General features: G+C 33.5%; 2 protein-coding genes across 3 annotated transcripts in view; both read left to right on the forward strand.

Annotated features, from left to right (window-relative positions):
- Nucleotides 1-24014, forward strand: part of LOC134840539 (26S proteasome non-ATPase regulatory subunit 14-like) — a 436784-nt gene that overhangs the window by 238389 nt on the left and 174381 nt on the right. The gene's annotated exons all lie outside the window — the stretch shown is intronic.
- LOC134839847 (probable glutathione S-transferase 7) lies at nt 15705-17460 on the forward strand. Its single transcript, XM_063855471.1, has 3 exons — nt 15705-15929; nt 16783-16996; nt 17270-17460. Exons 1-3 carry the CDS (start codon nt 15705-15707, stop codon nt 17458-17460), a joined length of 630 nt encoding a protein of 209 aa, XP_063711541.1.

Raw genomic sequence — 24014 nt, forward strand, 5'->3', positions numbered from 1 at the left:
ATGTGTTACTAATAAATCTTGTGGTCCTGTACGAGGGGAAGGGTTTATGTTTTGATTTGAGGTTATTAGAAAAAGGGTTTGGAGAAAAATTAATAATTTTAGAATATACATGTGTATGATAATCCTGAGTATGGATTATAAAATGTAATGTAACCAATTGTGTTTTTGGTGTATCTGTCGTATTTGTATATTACTTCAGTAGTTATAAACGGTGGTGGTAGTGATTGAGCTGTTATGTTAGGTGGATTTAATGGGTAGGGATGTTGGGTAATATTATTTAACTTAACTGTGATTTCAAACTTTAATTGTAAACTGTTTTGTTGGAGTATTTGAATATTGTGATCACGGATATCGTTGTGAATATCTTGACGATATTGTAATCTATTAAGTGCCCAGTTATGAAGGCGGTTACTTTCTTGATGTTGTCCAAATAATGGTGGAGGTGCTGTGAATGTATTCCAATCTAATCTTAAAGGAATATTTATAGATGATTGTTCTCGATATCTGGCGTCGAGATTATTTGGAAAATTTAAGTTAAAGGGTAGTGGTGAAAATTGACTTATTGATGGTGTTGATGGTAGTGATAATGTTTCTGGTAGTGATGAGGATGTTGTTGTATCCGTAGAAATATCTATGGGGTCATTGACTAAATTTGGTTCACCTTGTGTGAATGAATTTGTAGTCCAATATGGTAGTCGTGATGTTAGGTTTGGGGGGTTAAAGGGATTTTCACGTATCTGTTCAGATGTTGGTGTTGAACCTAAGTAGTCTGAAGGTAGACTGGAAGTGCTTCGTTGTGAAAAAAGTGTAGGAGTTTCTGGTGTGATACCAGTGGTGTTTTCTGGAGTGGTTTGTGTTGGGGATTGAGGTATATCAAAATGAACTCGGGGAGTTTGAAAATTTCTATTTCGTCGAGGATGTATAATTTGTCTATTTATTTCTGCTGTGTTTTGGTTTTGACTAAGGTTTCGTATTCTACTTAGTTCTTGTGGTAGTGTTGGGTAAAGATTATATGTTGGTTCACTTAGGGATGCTTGTCGTTGAACTGGTTCTAGTGGTTCAGATAAACGAGCGTGCCGTTCTTCAAAAGTGTATGGATTGTCTTGAAAAGAAATTCGTGTAGATGTTTGAGGGTTTTGAGTAGTTGAAGGTGGTGTTGGATTATCTTGGGATGATGTCGGTGAAGACTGATTCTGTGACTGTTGGGTAGCAATTTTTGATGGATTTTTAAATTGTTACTTTAGTGGGAAGGTTTATGTTTATTATAATATTCTTCTAAAAAAAGAATTAGAAAAATTGTTGCTAGGGCAAATGTGATGATTGCTTTCTTTATACATTTACATATTGTCAAAATGAGGGATAATAGAAATGTTATGAAAATTACAAACAATAAAAAAATATCAGTTCTACTGAAAATTGTTCGTATCATTTAGACAAGTTGTTAAAATCGTACCTGTGGATATATTCAAGGGTTTTGGAAAGTTGGAGGAATAGTTCAATTATTGTGTAGAAAATTAAAAAAATGTTACAAAAAATTATTATGATTATTAGAAAAGATTCAATGATATCAAAAAGAAATATTATAAAGGCTTGAAGTATTGAAAAAAAATGTTCAAAATTGATAAATATTTGAGCGACTGTTTGAGAGAAAAGCATTTAAGAAATGATCTCTTGGTCGAATATTTTTTTGCTGTTTGAGGCGATTTTCTAGTGTGGTCGAATTATTTATTAGTTTTTTGACAAGTGGGTTGAGTTTCGTAAAAAATTGTTGGGGGCAATTTTCATGGTGACTGGGAGGTCGTCTTTTTCTTTATTTTTGTTTGTCAAATGATCCGGGGTATGGTGAGATTTTTATACTTTAGGCTAATTAAAATCTTCATTTTGTGACTTTAGGCTAAGTTATCAAATTTGTTTTGGGGGTATTCGTGGTCTGAGTTGGGGAAATATTGTTGATCTTTGGGTTATTAGATAAGGGAGGGGTACGGTATTATGGTGATATTTATTTTAGCTGTCAAGTTGGAGTGGTTTGCTTATTTTTGACCTGGAGGTTGTAAAGTTATAGTTAGAGATGTGCCTGGAGTTCTAGATTATTCGTCTAATTGATCTTAGTTTGAGTTAGAGAAAGTGGCGGATTGGATGAATCCTATTGGTCTATTTTGAACTAGAATTATTGCGTACTTTGTGAGCATGTTATTTTGAAAAATGGAAATGAAAAATGTTACGGAGGTTTCAAGATTGTGAAGTATAAAATGTTAAAATTACTTTTTAAATTCTACTTTCTTTAATATTTTAGATTGGGGGATGAACATTTTGTAGTTTTTACGTGGTTGATTTCGGAGTCTTGTTGTCTTTCTATGTTCTGATTTGTCTATTTCTTCTTGGGGTATTATTTGTTCTGTCATTTTTCTATTTTTTCTTTGTTTTGGAGATTCTTTATGATTTTGTGTATTGTTTTTGGTGGCGGTTGGTTTTGTGTTTTGAGTTTCGGTGGGGTTATCATTTTGTTCTGTGTTTTTTAGATGTGGTTCATTTTGAATGATTTTTAATCCTGTGAAAGAATATAATTGAGTTAATTCGCGGAGTGCGTATTCTTTTGGGTAATAAGGTAATAGGTTGTTTCGATGTTGAACGATTTCTTTTTTGTTTGAGTCGATAATTTTATATGTGACATCTGTGGGTTTTGCAATTATTTGATAGGGTCCTTTTCGGAGGGGTTGTAATTTTTTAGAAATTCCTTTGTGAGTATTAAAATTAGGTATTAAAACAAATGTTCCAATTTTTAAATCGGAAGCTGGTGTAAAACGTGAATTGATTTGTTCATTAATATTTTGTCTTTGTAATAACTTTTTTGTTATTTTTTGATAAATTTCATTGTGTTTTTTATCTCTATTTAAAATCCATTCGGTGTGTGTACCGGAGGCTAATTTAAGAATTTGTGGGTGATGAAAATGATCTTCATCGTGTGTATGTAAAGGTAGGTTATAACAAATTGAGTCTTTATTTGGTTGACAATAACCTTGTGCGTTTTTATGTGAATTTGCTGTAAACATTATTGGTTTGCGTGGCTTTTGGTTAAAAACCATTTCGTATGGTGACATTCCTAAAGTTGTCGTAATTTGTGAATTATATGCTAAGGGAAATAATTTTACATCTGCTGACCATTCGGTATATTTTGTATCATTTCCGTTGATGATACATCTAAGATATTCTTGTAATGAACGGTTCATACCTTCGACTAAGCCGTTTGTCCAAGGTGCATGAGATGTACGTGGTTTGTGTTTAATGTTGTATAAATGACATAGTGTTATTATTTCATTATTTATGAATTCTGTACCATTGTCTGTAACTAAAATTTCTGGTAGTCCAAATTTTGCTATCCAGTGTTCATAGAGTGTTGTGTATGCGTAATAAGCGTTACAATGTGGTACTGGATTAAGTGCTACATAATGTGTAAATGCGTCAACAATTACCATAATGTAGGAGTTTCCTTCTGATGAGGGTGAAATTGGTCCTTTAGTATCAAATGAGATACGGTGATTAAAGTATAAACTTTGTCCTTTAAAATCTTGTTTTTGTGCTACTTGTTTTTGATTTGGGTAAGGTTTATTTAGCTGACATACTATACAGTCATTGCATAGTACTTTTATCCAAATTGGTGCATTTGGGAAGTAAAAATTTTGTATAAAATTTGAATATGTTTTTTCTGATCCAGAGTGTCCTTTAATATTTTGTGTATGTGAAATATTAAAAGCTATAAGAATCATACTTATAGGGAGACAGGGAACTGTGGATTCGTTTAAATTGTATTCTAAAAGGTCTGTAGTTTCATTGATTGTTGTGTTGTTAAATTTGCGAAAGTATCGGAGGAGTGTTTTGTTTCCTAGAATGGTTGAATCTGCTTTGATAGGTTTAGTTTTATATTTGTGCCATGATTTTAGTTGTCGAATTATCGGGTCAAGGTTTTGATATTGTTTCAGTGTTGAAATTGTAATCGTATCTGTTGGGGGGAGAAAAATGTTTTCAACTTCGAATTTAGATAAGGGTATTGTATCAAGTGGGTCGTGAAGGTCAAAAACTTGATTTATTGTGTATTTTGAATCATTTGTTTGTGGTCCTGATAAATTTATTTTATCAGTTAAATCTTCTTTTTCAATTAGTGGAAAATGGTCTTTTTTAGGTAGGTGTTGTTTTGTTCGTTTTTGTTGGGTGTTATTTTTTATCCATTGAGAATATGGAATTGGTTTAAAAGTTGATGTTCCAAGTAGGTCAACTTCATAATGATTATTTTGACAATCTAAATAAAGTGGGAAATGTTGTAAATTATTTATTTGTGATTGTTCAATATCAGTTTTAACTGCATATTTGCATTCTAATCGAGGTGATGTTTCGTTTTCTGCAAGGTAGAATTTTATGTTTTTGGGTATTTCAACTGTTGTTTTTCGTGTAAGTAATTCAGGTGGTGTATTTCGACTTAAGGTGTCTGGTAATGCAAGATTTTTTCCTGCAGTCCAAACTATATGTAAGTTTGGAAACTTCATTAGAATTAGTTGAAATCTGTAAACTCGGTGGTTTGGGTTAGATTTCTGTGTAAAAAGAAAGATGATTGGTTTGTGGTCTGTGAATAAAACTGTGGGATGTTTTGATCCAAGTATCAGAAATTCATATTCTGTAAGTGTATATATTATGGCTGTACATTCTCTCATTAGAGTTGAGAGTCGTAGCTCTGCTTGAGTGAATAATCGAGAATTTGCTGATATTAGGTTCATTTTATTTGTACCATTATGTGATTGTAATAATGCTGCGCCGATGCCAAAGTTCGAAGCATCGCACATTGCATAAAATGGTTGATCAGGGTCTGGAATTGTGTTTGAAATTTGTTCAGTTAAAAGTTTCTTTATTTCTTCGAATCGTGTTTGATGTTCTGTATTCCATTCAAAATTATTTTGTTGTCTAAGGATGTTGTAAAATGGTCGTAGATATAATTGCATTTTATAAACATATTTACTTAAAAAGTTTAACATTCCAAGGAACTCTTGGATTTTCTTTTTATTTGTTGGTGGTTGAAGTTTTTGAATAGCGTCAATGCGTGATTTCAGTGGAGTGATTGTTTTTCTTTCTATGTTATGTCCTAAGAATTTAACTCTTGTCAAAAAGAAATGTGATTTATCGGGGGCGGCCTTCAGATTTTCATTCTGAAGTATTTGGTGATATGTTTCTAAAACTTTGAACATTTCGTCTTTTGATTGTGATTGCATAAAAACATCGTCTAAATAGGTGATTGCGTTTTTCTTGAGTATTAGTGGTCTAAAAATTTTGCTCATAAAGGCTGAAAATGCTGCTGGTCCTATGGATATTCCATAGAATAAGCGGTTGAATTCATATTGTTGGTTTCCGATAACAAATTGTGTTAAACGTCGTGATTGTTCATCTAGTGGCATTTGATTGTATGCACTATTCATGTCGGCGGTTGTGAAGTATTTGCCGTTTATTTTTGTTAAAATAACTTGTATTGGTTCAATGGGCCAATTACATTTTGATTCATCTATGAGTGAATTGAGGTATCTAGCATCGAGAACGATTTTTAATGATTCTCCTTTAGCTAGAATGATAACGGGGTTGATGAATGTGTTGCCTTTTGGTTGTTCTTCTTTATTAACTGGTGATATAATATTGTACTGTTCTAAAATATCGAGTAATCTGTTTACTTTATCATGTAAGTGAATTGGTACTTTACTTGCTCTTTGTTTTTTGAAAACTGCGTCTGGTTTTAATGGGAGATGTAGTGATGAACTGATTTTGCCAACATCGAATTTTGATGTTGCATAGACTGATGAATATTGAATTAGCTGTTTGGCTAACTTTTCGAATTCGTCTTGTGTTATTTGTGAATGTTGGAAATTAAACATTGTTAAAAATTTCTGTTGGTCCTCTGTGTAGTTACTGATGTTGAATGTAGGTTTGAAATATGGAGTTTTTGTGAAATAATCCGTATTTCTGTTTTCGTTACTTATTATATTATTTATAGATAATTCTTCATTAAGAATTGTAGATTGGCAAATATCTAGTAATTGGAGTATATTATTTACGCGATAGGCTTTTTCGTGTATTGGTGATATTGTAGCGTTAGTTTCACAATATCCTAAAAGTCCTAAAGGTAATGTTACTTGGTAAGGTGTGTTGTTATAAACATGTAAGGAAATAATATCTGAATTCGAATTTTTCAAATATTTTATTGAAGAGATTGTAATTTTGAAAAATTTATGAATAGGTTTGAATTCAAAATCTGACATATAAAATTTTTGTTTGTTTTGTTCTTTATCATATTGATGAACTTGTTTTATTGAAAAATTATAGATGTTTCCTGATAGTGGTTTCAGGTGTTTTCTTTGTTGGTTAAATATCGGATAAAATTTTGAAAAGAATGGTGGTTGTTTATTTAATCTTTGAAAAAATGTTAATGATGTTTCTTTTGTTTTTGTATATTTATCTTTGATTAATAATTTACTATTTAGTATGTTAATTGTTGGTATATACTTTGAAATAAATGGTATACCAATGATGTTATATTTAATATCAGTAATATGGAATATTTGTTTAAATGGCTTGTTTAGAAGTTTGCTTTGCTCCATTGTTCTGGTAGGGAGGAGAAATAATTGGATTTTTCCGTAGTTTATCAATGTTGATCCTTGTGCTGTCGCTAACTTACTGGAGGTTTCAAGAGGTGTTAGCTTTGGGTGTAAAGTTTTTATTTCATTCCATGTGGGAATGTTTAGTATGTTTGATTCTGCTCCTGAATCAATTAAAAAATCTATTTCAAGGTCTGGTGGTTGAAATTCTTTATTTCTTGGGCTTTCTAAGAGAAATGGTATTGTCCAAATTTTTTCTTTGGGTTGTTCTTTTTGTATATTTTGATAAATGTGGTTTGTATTCAAGCATTTTGTTTTGGTATTTTTATTGGTTTGATCTGTAGTGTTAATCTCGTTTGTTTCTTGCGTCGTTGGTGTGGAATTTATGGGTGTAGTGTAATGATTTTGAAGAAATTCTGATTGATTTTCATATATGTGTGATGGAAAGGGTTGTTCATATATGACAGATTCATAGTCATTTTCGACTTTTATCATATTGATAGCAAGAGTGTTTTCAGTATCACTTTCTGAATCTGATGATGTACAGTTTATTTGATTGAGTTGTAACGTATCAGTTACTGTGTCATCAATACCTGGGGGGTCTGATGTTGTTTCTGGGTTAGCTTGTACTTGATTGATTTGTCTTTGATGTTTAGGTGTACTACTTCTATGACGATTATTAGAGTTATTGTAGTGATTATTATTCCGGTGTGGTGATTGGGAATAATTTCTATAACGATTATTATAACTTGGGTGTCGATTTTGTGAATGATTTCGCGATCTGTTTTGGTAATTATTGTTTTGTCTGTTATAGTTCGATCTATTATATGAGTTATTCCTTGATCGATTGTTCGGGTAATTCTGGTTTCGGTTGTTTGAATAACTTCTATTTCGATTATAGGAGTAGTTTCTATTCCTATTGTATGATGAATTTCGTGATTGGTTGTTTGGATAGTAGTTATTTCTTGATTGGGAATTAGATCTAGAAACAAATCGTTGTGTATTTGAATTTGATCTGGAGTAGTTATTTTGACTATTCGGTCTATTGTAGTGATTTTGTGATGAATTATACGTGTTTCTTCGTTCTGGTGATCTTCCTCTATAACTTGAGTTATATGGAGATTGATTTCTTGTATAGCTTGTATTGTTCGGGAGTGGTTTTCCTGAACTGTTGTTGCTGTATACATTTTTGTTTGGTAGATTTTGATCTTTTTTCATGTATTGATAAAATGATTTATTTGGTTCTTTGTATTTTTGAGGTTTATTTTGACTATCTTGCTGTTTTTGTCTACATTCGGAAATACTATGTCCGTATCGTCGGCAATAATTACACCATTTCTTGAAAGATGGTTTGCCTCTAAAGTTCGGGTTCTTTTCGTAAATATTGAGTATTTCAGTGATTTTTTCAACGAGATCTGTTTCTGATTCTTGTATATTATTAATATTAGTGGGAGTCGTTTCAATTTTGTTAACGTATTGTAATTTCAAATTCTCCGTTTCTTCTAGTTTCATCGTGATTTCTGCTTGTTCTAGTTTGTCTACTAGTTTTCTAAAATCTAAATCGGGTTCTCGAATTGAAGAAGGATGGGATGCTCTCTTTTTTATTGCTATTTTCCTTAATTGTGGTGTTAAGGTCATCATTAAGATTTCTGTCATCTTAGTGTTTTTATAGTCGTGTGTATTTAGTGAATATGCTTTTCGAACTAGTGTTTCGATTCTTACTGCTATTTGCTTGATGGTTTCGTTTGGTAATCTGCGAATTTCATTACATAAAACTCTTTGTTGTTGTTTGTTTCTTTCGGAGTCAAACATTTTTGAAAATTCTTGTGTAAATCTTTTCCAGTTTGATTTTATTTCTTGAGGTAGTACTGAAAACCATTTTTGGGCTGCGCCATCTAAGGTTGTTTGTATCAACGCTGTGCGTCGATGTATCCAGTTTTGATGTAGTGGCGTATTAATTGGTTCAGGTCCTATATTTAAAATTAAATTTGCTGTTACTGCGTTTAAATAATCTTCTACAGAGTATTCAGGGTCTGTTCCTGTGAAAACCATTAAAGGTTTATTTGATGTTATTGATGATCCACCCATAAGGTATGGATTCATTGTCATTTGTAATGATTCAGCTGCATTTGGCATTTGAGAAAAATTTGAAAGTTGGTTTCTTGTTATTTCATGTTGTTGAAGATAATACGGGAGTGGTATTTCATTTTGCATTTGTGATGGTTGATACGAGTGTGTAGTCATTGGATTTTGTTGTTGAATTGGTTGAAAAGATTGTGTATTAATTGGATTTTGTTGTTGAATTGGTTGTTGATATTGTGCATCTATTGATTGTGGAGAAAAATTTCTATGATTTGTACGTGTTTTCTGTATTCCTTGTCTACGATATTCTTGAGTATTTGGTGCAAATATATCTGGTTGTAAGAAATCTTCATCCGAGGATAAATAATCCATTTGATAAGATGTTTGTTTTTTATTTTTATTTTGTTGAAAAAATGGGTAATTTCCACTGCGATCCTGTGGAGGATTTGGTTGAAAATTTGTGGAATTATATTGGGCCGTTGGGTTATCCCAGTTTCGAGGTTTTGTATATTGATTAAAATTTCTTTGTGGTTGATAATTTGTTTTTGATGGATGTGTATAATTATAATTATGGTCTGCAAAGTTGTTTCTAGTGAATGTTTTGCGTGTTTTTGATGGTATTGTCATGGGTTTGTATGTTTGGTAATCCATATGTGAATATTTAGGGGCAACCGAAGGTTTAACGGTTGATTGTAAGGTTACCTGTGTTTGTGAAGGATTTGTATTTCTTGGTGTTGTTAAATTTGGGCGTATTGGTGAAATACTTTGTTGTGTAGTTGTTGTGTGTACAATTTCTTCATTTATGAAGTGTGATGGTGTCTGGATATCTTGTTGAGTAAGATTCCTAGTTCCATTGAGGTTTTCATTGTGTATGACTGTAGAGTTTAAACTATTATTTTGTGTATCGGGTAAAAATGTATTATAGTTTAATGGTGTTGCATCAATTGTTAATGGTATTACTCTTACATAATCTCTTATGTAAGATATTGTACCTATTGCTTGACTTGAGATTGATTGTGGAAAGTTTATAAATGCGGAATGAGACCATTCGGGGTCCCAAACATAATCTGATTGTTCTGTGATAGCGGTATCATCGTTCGAATTTTGGGGTCTAAAATTTTTTCTTGCTTGTGCAATTAAATCAATATTGTGTGTAAAATAATCTATTATGAACCATGCTAAAATTTTTTGTAAATCGTGTTTGGTATGTTGTGAAACGTCGTCTTTCGTGAAATTTTCTTTAATGATGTTTAAATAACTAGAGAGTAGTGTGATTTCATGTCGTACTCTTAAATGTTTAGATGTTTCTGTCGGTGAGACATTTGTTAATGGGAGTTCATTTTCTAATATCGAAATATAACTATATATTAGTGCGAAAACTTCATTGGTGAAAATGGAGTTTGCTCTTTGTGAGTTATGGTATTGGATGCTTTTTATATATTCTGAAAAAACTTTTGAAAATTCTAAATCAAGGTCGTCTGTTTGAATAGTATATGTTCTATTATTATGGTTTGGGGAAGTGAATTCTATAGAGTAGATTCCATACTGTTGTGTTATGTTGCATATATCTTTTAGATAGTGATCTATGATTTGTCTTTTGATTTTTACATCGGGGAACTCTGTTTTACATGGACTGATTCCGGGTTCAAATAAATTTACGAGTAAATTTTGACAAAATATGTGTTGTCCTCTATCAGTATCTGCATCTACTATAAAAGGAAAGATTTCATCATCATCTGGAGTTTCGTCACCTGGGGTGTGCGTTGAACTCATTTTTTCGTTCGATGACTGTTAATATGTAATTATTAATGTGTCGAATTGGTTGATTCCAATTGTATAAATGTACTGGTTTGTGTTTGTACTGCTTTTTTATTCTTCTTTTTCCTCTTTGTGATGAATTTGAAGTTGTTTCTGAGTCAGAAAAATATATTTGATCGTGTTGTGGGCAATTTTTATCTATTGATTCTTTTAGTTTGTAAAGTTCGTCTAAACTGTTGGTTTCTGATTCTGAAAATGCGTTTCGATTTTTTGAAAATCTTTTTCGTGTTATTTGTCTTTGTTTAGTTATTATTTTTCTCTTTAGTGTTTGTCGTTTTGTTCGAATGTATCCAATTGTTTGTGTATGAGGTGTGATTACAAGGTCGTATTTTTTGTTATCTATTTCACAATTGTGTAAAATGATTGTTTGTTTATTTCCTAGGTTTTTAAATGACATAAGGTTTAGAATGACGGATGCAAAAGGTTGTTAAATGATTTCTATTGACTTAAACTGTTAGTTCTTACGATTTTTTGATTAGCTTAACCTGGGTCTAGTTGTTCAGGGTTGGATATTTAGGGGCAACCGAAGGTTTAACGGTTGATTGTAAGGTTACCTGTGTTTGTGAAGGATTTGTATTTCTTGGTGTTGTTAAATTTGGGCGTATTGGTGAAATACTTTGTTGTGTAGTTGTTGTGTGTACAATTTCTTCATTTATGAAGTGTGATGGTGTCTGGATATCTTGTTGAGTAAGATTCCTAGTTCCATTGAGGTTTTCATTGTGTATGACTGTAGAGTTTAAACTATTATTTTGTGTATCGGGTAAAAATGTATTATAGTTTAATGGTGTTGCATCAATTGTTAATGGTATTACTCTTACATAATCTCTTATGTAAGATATTGTACCTATTGCTTGACTTGAGATTGATTGTGGAAAGTTTATAAATGCGGAATGAGACCATTCGGGGTCCCAAACATAATCTGATTGTTCTGTGATAGCGGTATCATCGTTCGAATTTTGGGGTCTAAAATTTTTTCTTGCTTGTGCAATTAAATCAATATTGTGTGTAAAATAATCTATTATGAACCATGCTAAAATTTTTTGTAAATCGTGTTTGGTATGTTGTGAAACGTCGTCTTTCGTGAAATTTTCTTTAATGATGTTTAAATAACTAGAGAGTAGTGTGATTTCATGTCGTACTCTTAAATGTTTAGATGTTTCTGTCGGTGAGACATTTGTTAATGGGAGTTCATTTTCTAATATCGAAATATAACTATATATTAGTGCGAAAACTTCATTGGTGAAAATGGAGTTTGCTCTTTGTGAGTTATGGTATTGGATGCTTTTTATATATTCTGAAAAAACTTTTGAAAATTCTAAATCAAGGTCGTCTGTTTGAATAGTATATGTTCTATTATTATGGTTTGGGGAAGTGAATTCTATAGAGTAGATTCCATACTGTTGTGTTATGTTGCATATATCTTTTAGATAGTGATCTATGATTTGTCTTTTGATTTTTACATCGGGGAACTCTGTTTTACATGGACTGATTCCGGGTTCAAATAAATTTACGAGTAAATTTTGACAAAATATGTGTTGTCCTCTATCAGTATCTGCATCTACTATAAAAGGAAAGATTTCATCATCATCTGGAGTTTCGTCACCTGGGGTGTGCGTTGAACTCATTTTTTCGTTCGATGACTGTTAATATGTAATTATTAATGTGTCGAATTGGTTGATTCCAATTGTATAAATGTACTGGTTTGTGTTTGTACTGCTTTTTTATTCTTCTTTTTCCTCTTTGTGATGAATTTGAAGTTGTTTCTGAGTCAGAAAAATATATTTGATCGTGTTGTGGGCAATTTTTATCTATTGATTCTTTTAGTTTGTAAAGTTCGTCTAAACTGTTGGTTTCTGATTCTGAAAATGCGTTTCGATTTTTTGAAAATCTTTTTCGTGTTATTTGTCTTTGTTTAGTTATTATTTTTCTCTTTAGTGTTTGTCGTTTTGTTCGAATGTATCCAATTGTTTGTGTATGAGGTGTGATTACAAGGTCGTATTTTTTGTTATCTATTTCACAATTGTGTAAAATGATTGTTTGTTTATTTCCTAGGTTTTTAAATGACATAAGGTTTAGAATGACGGATGCAAAAGGTTGTTAAATGATTTCTATTGACTTAAACTGTTAGTTCTTACGATTTTTTGGTTAGCTTAACCTGGGTCTAGTTGTTCAGGGTTGGAGAGAAAAGTATATCGATTCCGAAGAATGATTTTTACTTTCTCGTGACTAGTATAAGCTAAGGTGTTAACTTACTTAATCTTACTTAGGGGTAGTGATTGTGTTCAAGGGTTGGAGAATAGTAAATCGATCGACAAGGTTCAGGTATAATTAGAACGCGAGTAGTTCGTTAGATACTATTTTAAACTTACTAAGTCTAAGATGTATCCTGGGTCTGGTAAGAGGAGGGGTCAAGTGAAGGATGAATAACCGAAGTTCTTCACTGTTTATCCTAATTTGAATGATTAGTTTTGTTTAAAAATTTCTATTAGTCTTGGGTTTTTAGAAAGGGTTGGGTAGTGAATCGACGTTTGAGGTCGTTAGACACTAATTAAGTGGGTGGGGGAGAACAAAGTTGTTCTGTTTGATCCAAGGATAAGCCTTGATGATCAAATTTAAAATTTAATTAAGTAGAAAATGATTTAAGATCCAAGGATAAGCCTTGATGATCTGATTTTAAATTAAGTGACTTTAAATTTTAATAAAGTTTTAAATTTGTGTAAAGGAAAGATTTAGTGTTTTGATGATATTAGTGGGTTTATGATTGCTGTTATGTTTTAGGTGATGAAGCTGGAACAACAGGATGATTTATGATTACTGACCATTTATTGTCATGCTACTAATTTTTATTTTTATTTTCCAATAAATATTCTTCAAACATGTTTTGTATAATACTGCAGAATTTTAGGAAAACGATCTTAGATCTTTTTATCAATCGTTATTGTATAATATTAATTTGTTTAGCGCCTGAAATGATTTTGAAGATTTACTTCAAGGTTTTATGTTTGCAAATGGAAATCTAAATTCATTGCAAGTAGTATTCGAAATATAAAAGTTTGTTCTGGCTTTTGCCGAACTATCATATAACTATACGGCAAGTTTCTACTTTGTCGTATGTCGTCTTTGGTTCGATGTCTTCTTCCAATTCCGGGTAGTTCTATTATGGTTCGGAATATTGGCTCTGATCTATTGAGTCGGAGAGACATTTCAATTAAATTATTGTCGTATAACATTTTGTAAATGTTTTTGTCTAATTTCTAATCTAATTTTGGTTAATTCTAATCTAGTAAGGTCTTGTTCGAGACTTATGGTCGCACCAGATGAGTTAGGACTGGGGTGTATAACTCATAGAGTAATTTCGGATAGGGTACACCGTCTGCTCGTCACGCTATCTTATTTTCGGCCGGATAGATTCGTGCAACTTCTTAGTCTAATACCGATCCTAATCTTACTCTTATACTATCTAGTCTCAGGTTGTTTAACTAGTCTCTGCTAGGCTCAATAGATCTAGGGTATACTGGTTTATTGCGGCTGCTGAAGTGCTCGGGAGAGTCCAACTAATTTCTAAGTTAAATTCAAATCTCTCTGGTGCTGAAATTACAAGTAACTTCAGCACTTACAAATAAGTGGGTTGTTAGTTAGATGGATCATGATTGGTTAATATTAAATACTTTACATTGGTAAAACATTTAATTTATCCAATCATAAAATATAGTTTAGATCAGGTTCCAGTTTCGAGGAAAAATGGTCTGATTTTTTTTTCCGTTTTTCAAAATATACGACCGGAATTTAACAGCTCTCTACTCAATTTTGATGCAATTTCTTATATTAGTTTACATAAAAATGTTGCAGCTAATGGTCTCATTCAATGGTCGCAGACTAAAAAAACGTATAGCCAAAAATGTTTGAAAATTCAATGCTGAACAAATCTCATAAAAATTTAGAGCAATACATGTTGAACAAAAAACCAGGTAGATATCGTCCAGGGAATTATCGTCCATTGGCGTAGTCTAGCACGTAAAAACTGACAGCATGTAAACTCACGCGAACTACAAGGAGGATGGAGGGCCTTTGTCAATTCTGGATGCCAAAATTTTTTCGATACTTTTTTCCCCATTTGGTGCTTTTTTCAGCGAGCAATTTTTTCGTCGAAAATTTCCATAATTCGCTAAAATGACAATATTAAAAACGTGCGTGGTGCAGGAAATGCTGCTAATTATGGCCGTGATAATATTTCGAGAGTTTGAAGAACTCGAAATAGCTGGCCAAAAAATGGCTGATCAATTTTTCAAAAAATTCTTTCACGTGTCACTGATCCCAGCAGAACGTTATTGAACTGTCCTGATTATACCAGCTAGGTTGTACCAATCCGAAGACCGGGCTCTAGAAACTTTTCTCCGATCAGTTATGGCATTCAATTGATATACATCCTTCTTTTCTTTAGGCTTAGTTTTTAGATTTCCGCTTCCACAAATTGTTCATTGTTATTGAGCGCGCTCAAAAAATGCCATCTTTTCTCATAATGGTCGGTCTGTTTGTGTAATTTTTGAGTTTTGAAGGAATTCTTTAGGCAGTTTTTCTTCAATTCATTTCAACAATTTTAAAATTTCGATTGCAAAAAAAGAACAAGATTGTGGACACTTCTGTTATTTTTTTTTTCAGTTTATTTCTTATTTTTCTCTGCGCTAGACAGGAAACCAAAAAAAATAACACGCAGGCAAAAAAAACGTGTTTTTCTCTAATGATTAGTCAAGCATGCTTATTCTTTATTTTCATACGAAAGCTTGAACAAGCTGAACAATATCATTCCTTCGCTTTAAACATAACAAAATTTTGCCGTTCTTTCATTAGCTCTTTTTTGAAATTTAAAAACCTCAAATTCAACAATTTAACTACGGCACCGAGAGTCATAAACTGTACATATCGTGCAATATTCCCCAGTAGCGAAGGAGGTTAGAGATTTTGCGGTCGATCCATATTTTCAAAATGCAACAAAAGAACCAAAAAACTAACATTTATGAAGAAACCAAGCCAATTTTTCCTGCCCTGGACCTCCTCCCCCCCCCCCCCCCCTCCTTTCATTTCACCTCACCTTGTCACTGAGCCTTGAAAGCAGTCCTTGTCGAAACATACATTTGAAACATAACGTTTGAAATTTGTTGTCGTTTTCAGATTGGACTAATGTCTCTTACTTTGTGTTATTTCCCTCTGAAGGGAGCGGCCGAGATCAGTCGACTCATCTTCGCATATACGGGAGAAAAGTACGAAGACAAGAGGATCACAAGTGAGGAGTGGAAGGCGGGAGAGAAGGCGAAGAGCCCGACTGGGGGGCAGCCCATGATACTGTTGGAGGGCGGAGAGGTATACTCGCAGTCGATGGCCATTGCCAGATATCTGGCTAACAAGGTCAGCTTTATTTGCCTTTATTCCCATTATAACCACCCCTTAGAATAAGTTACAGATGCACATGCCACAAAACCTAGACAAAAATTGTCCTGAATCATAATACTTGTCTTAGTTGTACTTTGCCGTAGCAAAAAAAACTCAGCATCTTAAATAGCTTATGAACGAACAGCACTGCTTGAGTTCATAGTTTTTTGCGACAGTGTTGGTGCTTCCGAATAATTGTGGGTGGTCCAGGAATTTTAAACGCCGGTCCGGTTCGGTTCGGTTGTTAGATTTTCAGCTCGATTCTCCGTTCGATTCGGCTACCGAAAAAGGTTTCAATAACTTGAGTTATGCCAAAAAGGCTTATTGCAATGCGAGTGAGAATATTCTTAATATTGCCAAATTAAAGCATTGGCTGATACAGATTAGTTAAACTATCGCTCGAAGATCGACCGAGAAATGGTGCTGATTGGCTCCGGCTTCAGTTTAATTCAGTTATTTCGGTTTGCTTAGCCGCCGATCCCTATTTCCGAATCGCCTCTCCCATCTAACACCTGCAGTGGTCAAGCTTAAAGGGTTGAGAATTGAAGCATTACGTTACCAATTTCGTTTACCATTTATCATAAGACTATGCCATTAAGAATGTCTTTCTGGCTCTTTCGCATCATTGTCCCCAAAACATAAGAAAATCACTTAGCAGCATCTGGGCAACTGATGAGAAACAGCCCCAAATTTTACAATTGAGGTCAGGTGCGAATTCTAGAATTTTACCGAGGGGCAGGTTTTAAAAGAATCGAAAATTTTGTCGACCTGTTCGTAACTCGGATTTCAACGCAAAAACATTGTGAACTCTATAGCGTTTTGTTTGCAGTTCGATCTAGCTGGTAAGAGTGGGGAGGAGAAGCTTCACGCGGACATGGTGGTGGATGCGATCAAGAGTGACATGGCCCAGAGTCTCATGAAGGCCTACTTCGAGAAGGACGAGGAGAGGAAGACGGCATTCGCTGGCGAGGCCAAAGAAAAGATAAACACCATGCTAGAGCTCCTGGAGAAGAACTGCGTCAAGGGAGATGGCACATTCCTGGGTGAGTGATTAGCCCTTATCTCTAAATGTTAATGCTCAGAACTGTAACAGGTTTGTTGTGGTAAGTTTTGTAAAGCCATAATTGTAAAGCTGATTCTCCTTGTATCATTTCTAAACTTGCATAGAGCTACCGCATCTCAATTTGTTGAATTGTTTTCGTGTAAGTAAAATTTGGTTGAAATATGCAGAAAAGAAACAATCAAATTCAAGAAAATGTTGCTGTTCCTTACAATGTTGTTTCTTTCATGAATGTATACATTTTGTTAACTCCCAGCAAGTGGCACTTCGTGGGCGGATCTGATGTTCTACAACTTCATGACTGACGTCGTCCCCCTGGCAAACGCTAGCATGTCAGCCGGAGTCACCCTGGACGCCACTCCCAAGCTGAAGGCCATACACGACAAGGTTCAAGAGAACCCAAACATCAAGAAATGGATCGAGGCCAGACCTCAGACTCAATTCTAGACTCTACAGGACATCCAGGTCACTGAAGGACGGAAACACATGGAAATGCATGAACAATATCAAAAGGCAATTCTCATATTGGAAAATTTATTTCGAAGAACTGTTAAAAGTTCGGAAAACTAGTATAACTACTAGCATTTGATTACATTGAAAACTAGTTTTTCTAGTAGTCTTCAATCTTTCCTCTTAGATTTAGCTGTCAATATGAAAACAAACTCAATAATATAGTTCGACGACAATTCTAAAACAAAATTGCTCATATAAATTTGCAAAGCATGCCACCTCATCCAGGCAAACCAGAATGATTTCCTGAACTTTTGACATTAATGCTACTGCCGGGTTGCATCAGTAATAAGGAATGGAGCTGGTGTAAATAAGGTTGGAAAGGTGCTTATTTATCGAAATTACATAACACTCAATAGTGAGTTTAAAGATATTTCTAAATTCATTTTTCCTATCATTTTACTGAAGGCACAAAATTTATTCACAAGGTTAATTTTAGGTCTTCTCCCAATTAAAGCACAAGTCATATTTCATTGAAATTTCCTTAGATTGCTCACATTATCTTTATCGCACAATGTATTAGATTGCATCTCATTATATCAAAACATCCCAAAAATTATCTCAATTTGCTCATTTGAGTAGTTTATCAATTGATAAAAGGTTTTGGTCTTTGATGGGTTGATTTATTTACCGACCAGGTATCCAGGTATTCAATCAAAAAGGCAATGTACTTCTAAAAAATTTTTAAAAAAGATAGTTTTTTGATGAAGAAAATAGAATTCAAGCCTCATTAATTAGATACTCGTAGTTTCATTAATGTCCAGTTTTAATAATCCTTCCAATTTTTGAAGAAAAGATAGAATGTTTGCGATTAATTACTACGCCAAGTTAGATCATATAATAAAGCACAAAAATGTGCTTTCACACCGTTGAATTCTACACACAGATACTACTGGAATTCACCAAAAACTGCTGCAATCACATAATACCGACAAGTTACTCGGCGACTTCAGTTAATTTAACAGAAGATTCTACAGTCAGTTTATTATTTCGACTTTTGAAGAAAGTGACGGAATGTTTGCTCGGGTGGTTTTTTCTCCAGACAAAATTCGACTTCTTAACTAGCAATTTTTGTTAAGTTTTTTCCATTATCATCCAAAAAGAATTGTTGTTTTGAGCTTCAAGTAAAAAAAATGTTTCACCTGTGATTATTTTTTATTAAAATAATGGGGTTTGAAGATTGTCAATTTGGGACAATCAACGCGCGATACAATTTGTGCTATAAACGCATGAGCGGATATTTAATCCGTCTTAGAAATCGTTTCAAATTTAATTGAAGCATGCTATTTAGTCTACTGAATTCTTTCATATATGCGAAATATATCATTTTGTATTTTACGTGTGGTAAATGGTTTTCAATAAATAATTTTAAAAAATTCCATTTTTTTCCTTTTTAAAATTTGGTCATTTTTGTAACTCAAACACTATTCCATAAAACTAAAAAGGGGGATACTTTTGGAAAAATTCAAAATTTGTTAAATTTTTTAACAGTTGACCAAACTTTTCTTAAAGCGAACATTAATCCATAGAGCTTAAAAAGGTGTCGGCACATTCAAATGCTTCGCACTGATATCAGCAGTCTGTATTTTGTCACTGGATTGCACTTTTTGTCCGTAATTTTCACATAATCGGCCAATGAATTTCACAAACATAAGAAGAAAATTAACTTGCGCATCTCGGATTTTTGATGCAAAATAGATACAAGCGGTTAATAATCGTCTGTTCTATCCCAGACACATCTTTTGCTCCGACTTCCGAATAAAACGGAATATTTATGCTTGGTGTGGTTTTTTATTCAGTCAGTTTTCTTCGATCAAAGTAAAGGTTTTTAATCTAAAAAATTGTATACCTCATTGAAGACATTGAGTCCCTGATTTAAAATGTAGAGAGATATTTTACCTGCGATCGTTTTTTTGCAAAGTGAAAATAACCAATTTGGCCATTCTTTGAACCAATTTATGCGCTCTTTCAAGATTTAGTTCATAATTTCTGAAAGCGTAACGCGAATTATTTAGGCGTAGCGAATCATCCCGCACAACAAAATTATTGCAAATTAAATTGAGGCTAGCTCTGAATTGATCGTATTATTTTCGTAGGACTAATATTTTCACACTTGATCTTCGATATTGTCCGAAATTTATAGTTGTCCAGTATTTTGTTTTACCAAAAAATAAAGCAGACCAATTAAAGGGCAGTCAAAACGTTTATGGTTTTGCCCTGACATACGAGTTGTCTTGTTACATTAATAGTTCGGTTGTAGGAATAGTTTCTGCCTCAATTGTTGATGTACTTGTCTGAACTGCGTAAAATGGAGGTTGAAAAAATCAAACAGGTTAATATTGTCTCAATCGCTGATAAAATGGTCTTTCAAGCAGAAATTAGAATAAAAGACCGAATTTGCAGAGAAACTGTAGCATTAGGCGACAATAAAACTGACAGCGGGTTCCCTTGAAAGAAATTAGAAATCCAGCGATGTTTTTTCCAATTTCTCTTGGAAGCGTTTATAAAAGTTTTTGTCAGATACATTCAGAAGTAGCTTGACCAGACATTTGTCTACAAAAATTGCACTGTCTGTTAATTCTAGATTTTGATTGCTAGCCAAAATTCATTTTTTAGCAGTTGTAGCTTTGTTTGTTTTTCAGTTTTATTCAATATTTGGACTCACAGGATGGGCGAAACATTTTGGAATTTTAAACAATTCATAAGAGATCTAGAGGCAATTTCCATGGGATCTAGATTACCAGGAAAATAACTAGACAAAGTAATAATTGTGAATCTCGAATTATCAGTTTAAACTAAAAACGAATGAGTCATGAAATCAAATTCAGCCAAAACCCAAAAAAAATCAAAGTTTGTGGTTTCTAAAAAAATAACTGATAACTGAAACTTTAACAATAATTTCAAGATTCAATTAATTAGAAAGTGGATATTGAAGGTTAAAAATGTACTGTTTCATAGATTGACTACAGTTCGAAGATTTGTTTTTAAAAATTAGTCCAGGCACCTCATATAGGGTATCAAAAAAAATTTTCAGCTCTTCTAAATTTTATTGCACCCAAAATTATGCAATCGAAAAGACACATCTGATTACCACCAGTGCGCATTAGGGTGTAGAGGGTCGGTAAAAGGGGACTTTCTCTTTCTCTTACACTTTTGGCATTCTTTTTCAAAAATTCTGATATGGTTCTATCCAAAAACACTAATAATTCACTAACCAACTCTAACAATAATTGACATCAATAATTGATCAACCAATGCTCATCCTTAAGCTCCCTTGCACACTAAATTTGAGGTTGATTATGCGCGGAAGTAGTAACGAATTGTTTAGCCTTCAGCGTTTATTTGCATCAATAAACGAGCCTTTCTCGAATATGTTTATTTTGGTTTGGTCTAAAAATTGCATCTTTTTAAAATAATGGCTCTTTTTCCTACCAACTCCCAACCCCACTTGCCAGTTTTTCTACGAATGAATTGTTTGTTTGCCCTATTGTTGTTATTCGCATGCGGATTTTTTAGACCATGACAATCATATTCATACTTAACCTCGTAAAATAAAACTGCTCATTACAACATAGAAACGATGCACCTGCGAGGTGAGGGAGGATTCACGTGCACGCCACTAGTTGCTTAGTTTTACTTTTAACCAAACTTGGTGCCATTTTGTAATTTGTTTTAAAAATATTGATATTTTCAGTAATAATATTGAATCTCGAATGAGGAGTTTGAATAAAAACCAATCAATCAAAAAAACCAAAGTCAACCAAAAATCAAAAGAAAATCAAAATTTGTTGTGGTTTCAAAAAAAATAACCACTAATTGAAACTTGTACAAAACTTTATGATTCAAGTGATTAGAAAGTGAGTTTTGATAATTACAGTTGTACTGCTTCATAGATTGGCCAAATTTCGAAGGTATGTCCAAGGAAACTTTTATTCCAAGCACCTTATATTTGGTAGCAAAAAATTCAGCACTTGTGAATTTTATTTCACCCAAAGTTATGTGATCAAAAGACACATCTGATTACCACCAGTGCGCATTAGGATGTAGAGGGTCAGTAAGAGGGAACCTTCCCTTTCTTTTACACTTGTTGACGTTGTTTTTTTTTCAAAAATCTTGATATGGTTCTATCCAAAGACATTAACAATTGACTAACCAAACCTCCAACAATAATTGATATGAAGAACTGATTAAACAATGCTCGCCTTAAAGCTCTCAAGCACTTTAAATTTGAAGTTGAATATTCGCTGAAAAAGTGACCAACTATTTAACCTCAGCGTATATTTCAATCAATGAACGTTCTCGAATCTGGTCATATTGGAATATGGCTCTCGGATATGATCATTATCGAATAGGAATAGGGACGAAAATGGTTATTTTGGAGTTTCCGTTAAGGTTTCCAACTCTTCTCCCCCCCCCCCCCCCCCAATTCTACCGGTTATCATTCTATTACAAAATGTAAATGAAAAATGTATCGAAGTGATTGTTGAATTCAATCTGATTAAATGTTTTTTTTTCAGCACTGACAGAAAAAAAGCTTTAGGGTTAAATTTCGCTTTTTCATGCGAAAAGAAACATCCAAACTAATAGAGTCACATCATTTTAACGCTTTAGCAGAGGCGATTTGAGCTGCATAGCTGTATTAGAAAGTTTTCCAAGAAGTTTTTTGATATTGTAAAAAAACGCATATGCTTCTAATTGGACGGCACAGTGCTTAACTAATCTGCTAACAGATGGGAGATGATTGCATTAGGTATTTAAGACAATTGTTTCAAAACTACCTGAACGAAACTTGCAAAACATATTATCAGCATCTGGAATACGTTTCAACATAGTTCAATAATAATAATCTTATGCAGAGGCGGGTTCAAACAGCTTTTGTCGAGAGCCCATCACCACCTAAAGGATACATTTTTTGGAACTATTTTATGACATTTTCCGCCGACTTGCTCCAGTGTTTTGCTGAAAGTGCATTCGGCGCCATCACTCTAACTTCTAGGGAAAAACGCGCGCCAAAAACCGCGGTTTTTCGTATTAGAAAACTTACAAAAAATGTCCAAAAAAGCAGTTTGGTCTCTTTTTTCAAAAACTTACCAGCAGCGCTGAAAATTTTGGCTAAATATGGTCTCATCATAGCAATCATTTTTTCCTTTTCCAGGGTTCATGTTTGCTACTAAAGATGGGTTAACATAGATAATGGGTTAACTACGTCAATTATCTAATATTGCTTCGATTTTTTCGAAGAGCTGTAATTTTTTGACAGGAACAACCAGAAAATTTTCAAATTTTGCTATTCAAATGAAAACTTCTGCTGGTGATGTTGCTATTACAAAACGTCAATGAAAAATGTATCGAAGTGGTTGTTGAATTCAGTCTGATTAGATGATTTTTCCGAGCACCGACAGAAAAAGGTTCTAGGATTGAATATCGGTTTTCCATGCAAAAAAGCATCCAAACGAGTTGAGTCAGATCATTTTAACGCTTGAGCAGAAGAACTTTGAGCTGCATAGCTTTAAAAGAAAATTTTCGAGGAACTTTATCAAAAAGTCAATAAAAACAGGATCAAAAAATCTTCTTTGGATCAAACAGGATGAACAATAAAAACAGTTCGTTTTAAACTAAATTATCCGGACAAAACGAATGAACGAATAGATGTAAATTTTAGTTTTTAGATATCGACTTATTGATTTATTAGATATTGATTTATTTGTGTTGATAAAAAGAATGTAATTGGAGTACTCTGCGATATCTTTGTGGCATTGGAATACTTTTGCTGTTTCGATATTGAGCTGGGTAAAAAAATTCTGCTACTGTGAGTCTGTCATGCCACGTATATAACATATCATGTTTATACGTTGCACTCTTTGCTGCAGTTATTGCAGTGGCGCCAAGGTCGCCCACCAGTCGTGCTAAATTATCTCAAATGGTGCTAAAAACTTAAGTTCATCTGTCTGTTTATCATCGTACGATTCAGACCTACTCTTCTTGTTACGTTAGCTTAAAAAACTCGATATCTTTCTCTACCCAATACACTTTGAAACATAAGGTTAAATCTAAATTGGGTTTAACCTAATTTAACCTAAAAAAGTCTATCCTGCTATTATACTTCATTATACATACTACGGTAGTAGTTATTTAATGCAACTCTTCTAATTTACCGAGTTTTATCAGTCTCTGAGTTCGATAAATCTCATGGCCCAGCCACCAGTTCCTGTTTCGGATAACAAGACGGATATCGCTGCCTACCCCCATTTTGGATGAAACCATCTTCATCCCTACCTTACTGTTGGGATAGGTGGTTCGGACAGTTCAGCATAGCGTTAGGAAAAAAGGACAATCTCAATGTGTCTGATATCCTTGTCGAACCCGGTGCCGTGCATGATGATCCACCTCCAAAGCCAGAAATTAGGCCAGACCCAGAAACACAACCAGAAGCAGATGATCGCCTCCGCAGAGATGCTGCTGCAAGAAAACGTGTCGACGCAGCAAACGTT

Source organism: Symsagittifera roscoffensis, chromosome 2 (genome assembly GCF_963678635.1).
Source record: "Symsagittifera roscoffensis chromosome 2, txSymRosc1.1, whole genome shotgun sequence".
Lineage (NCBI taxonomy): Eukaryota > Metazoa > Xenacoelomorpha > Acoela > Convolutidae > Symsagittifera > Symsagittifera roscoffensis.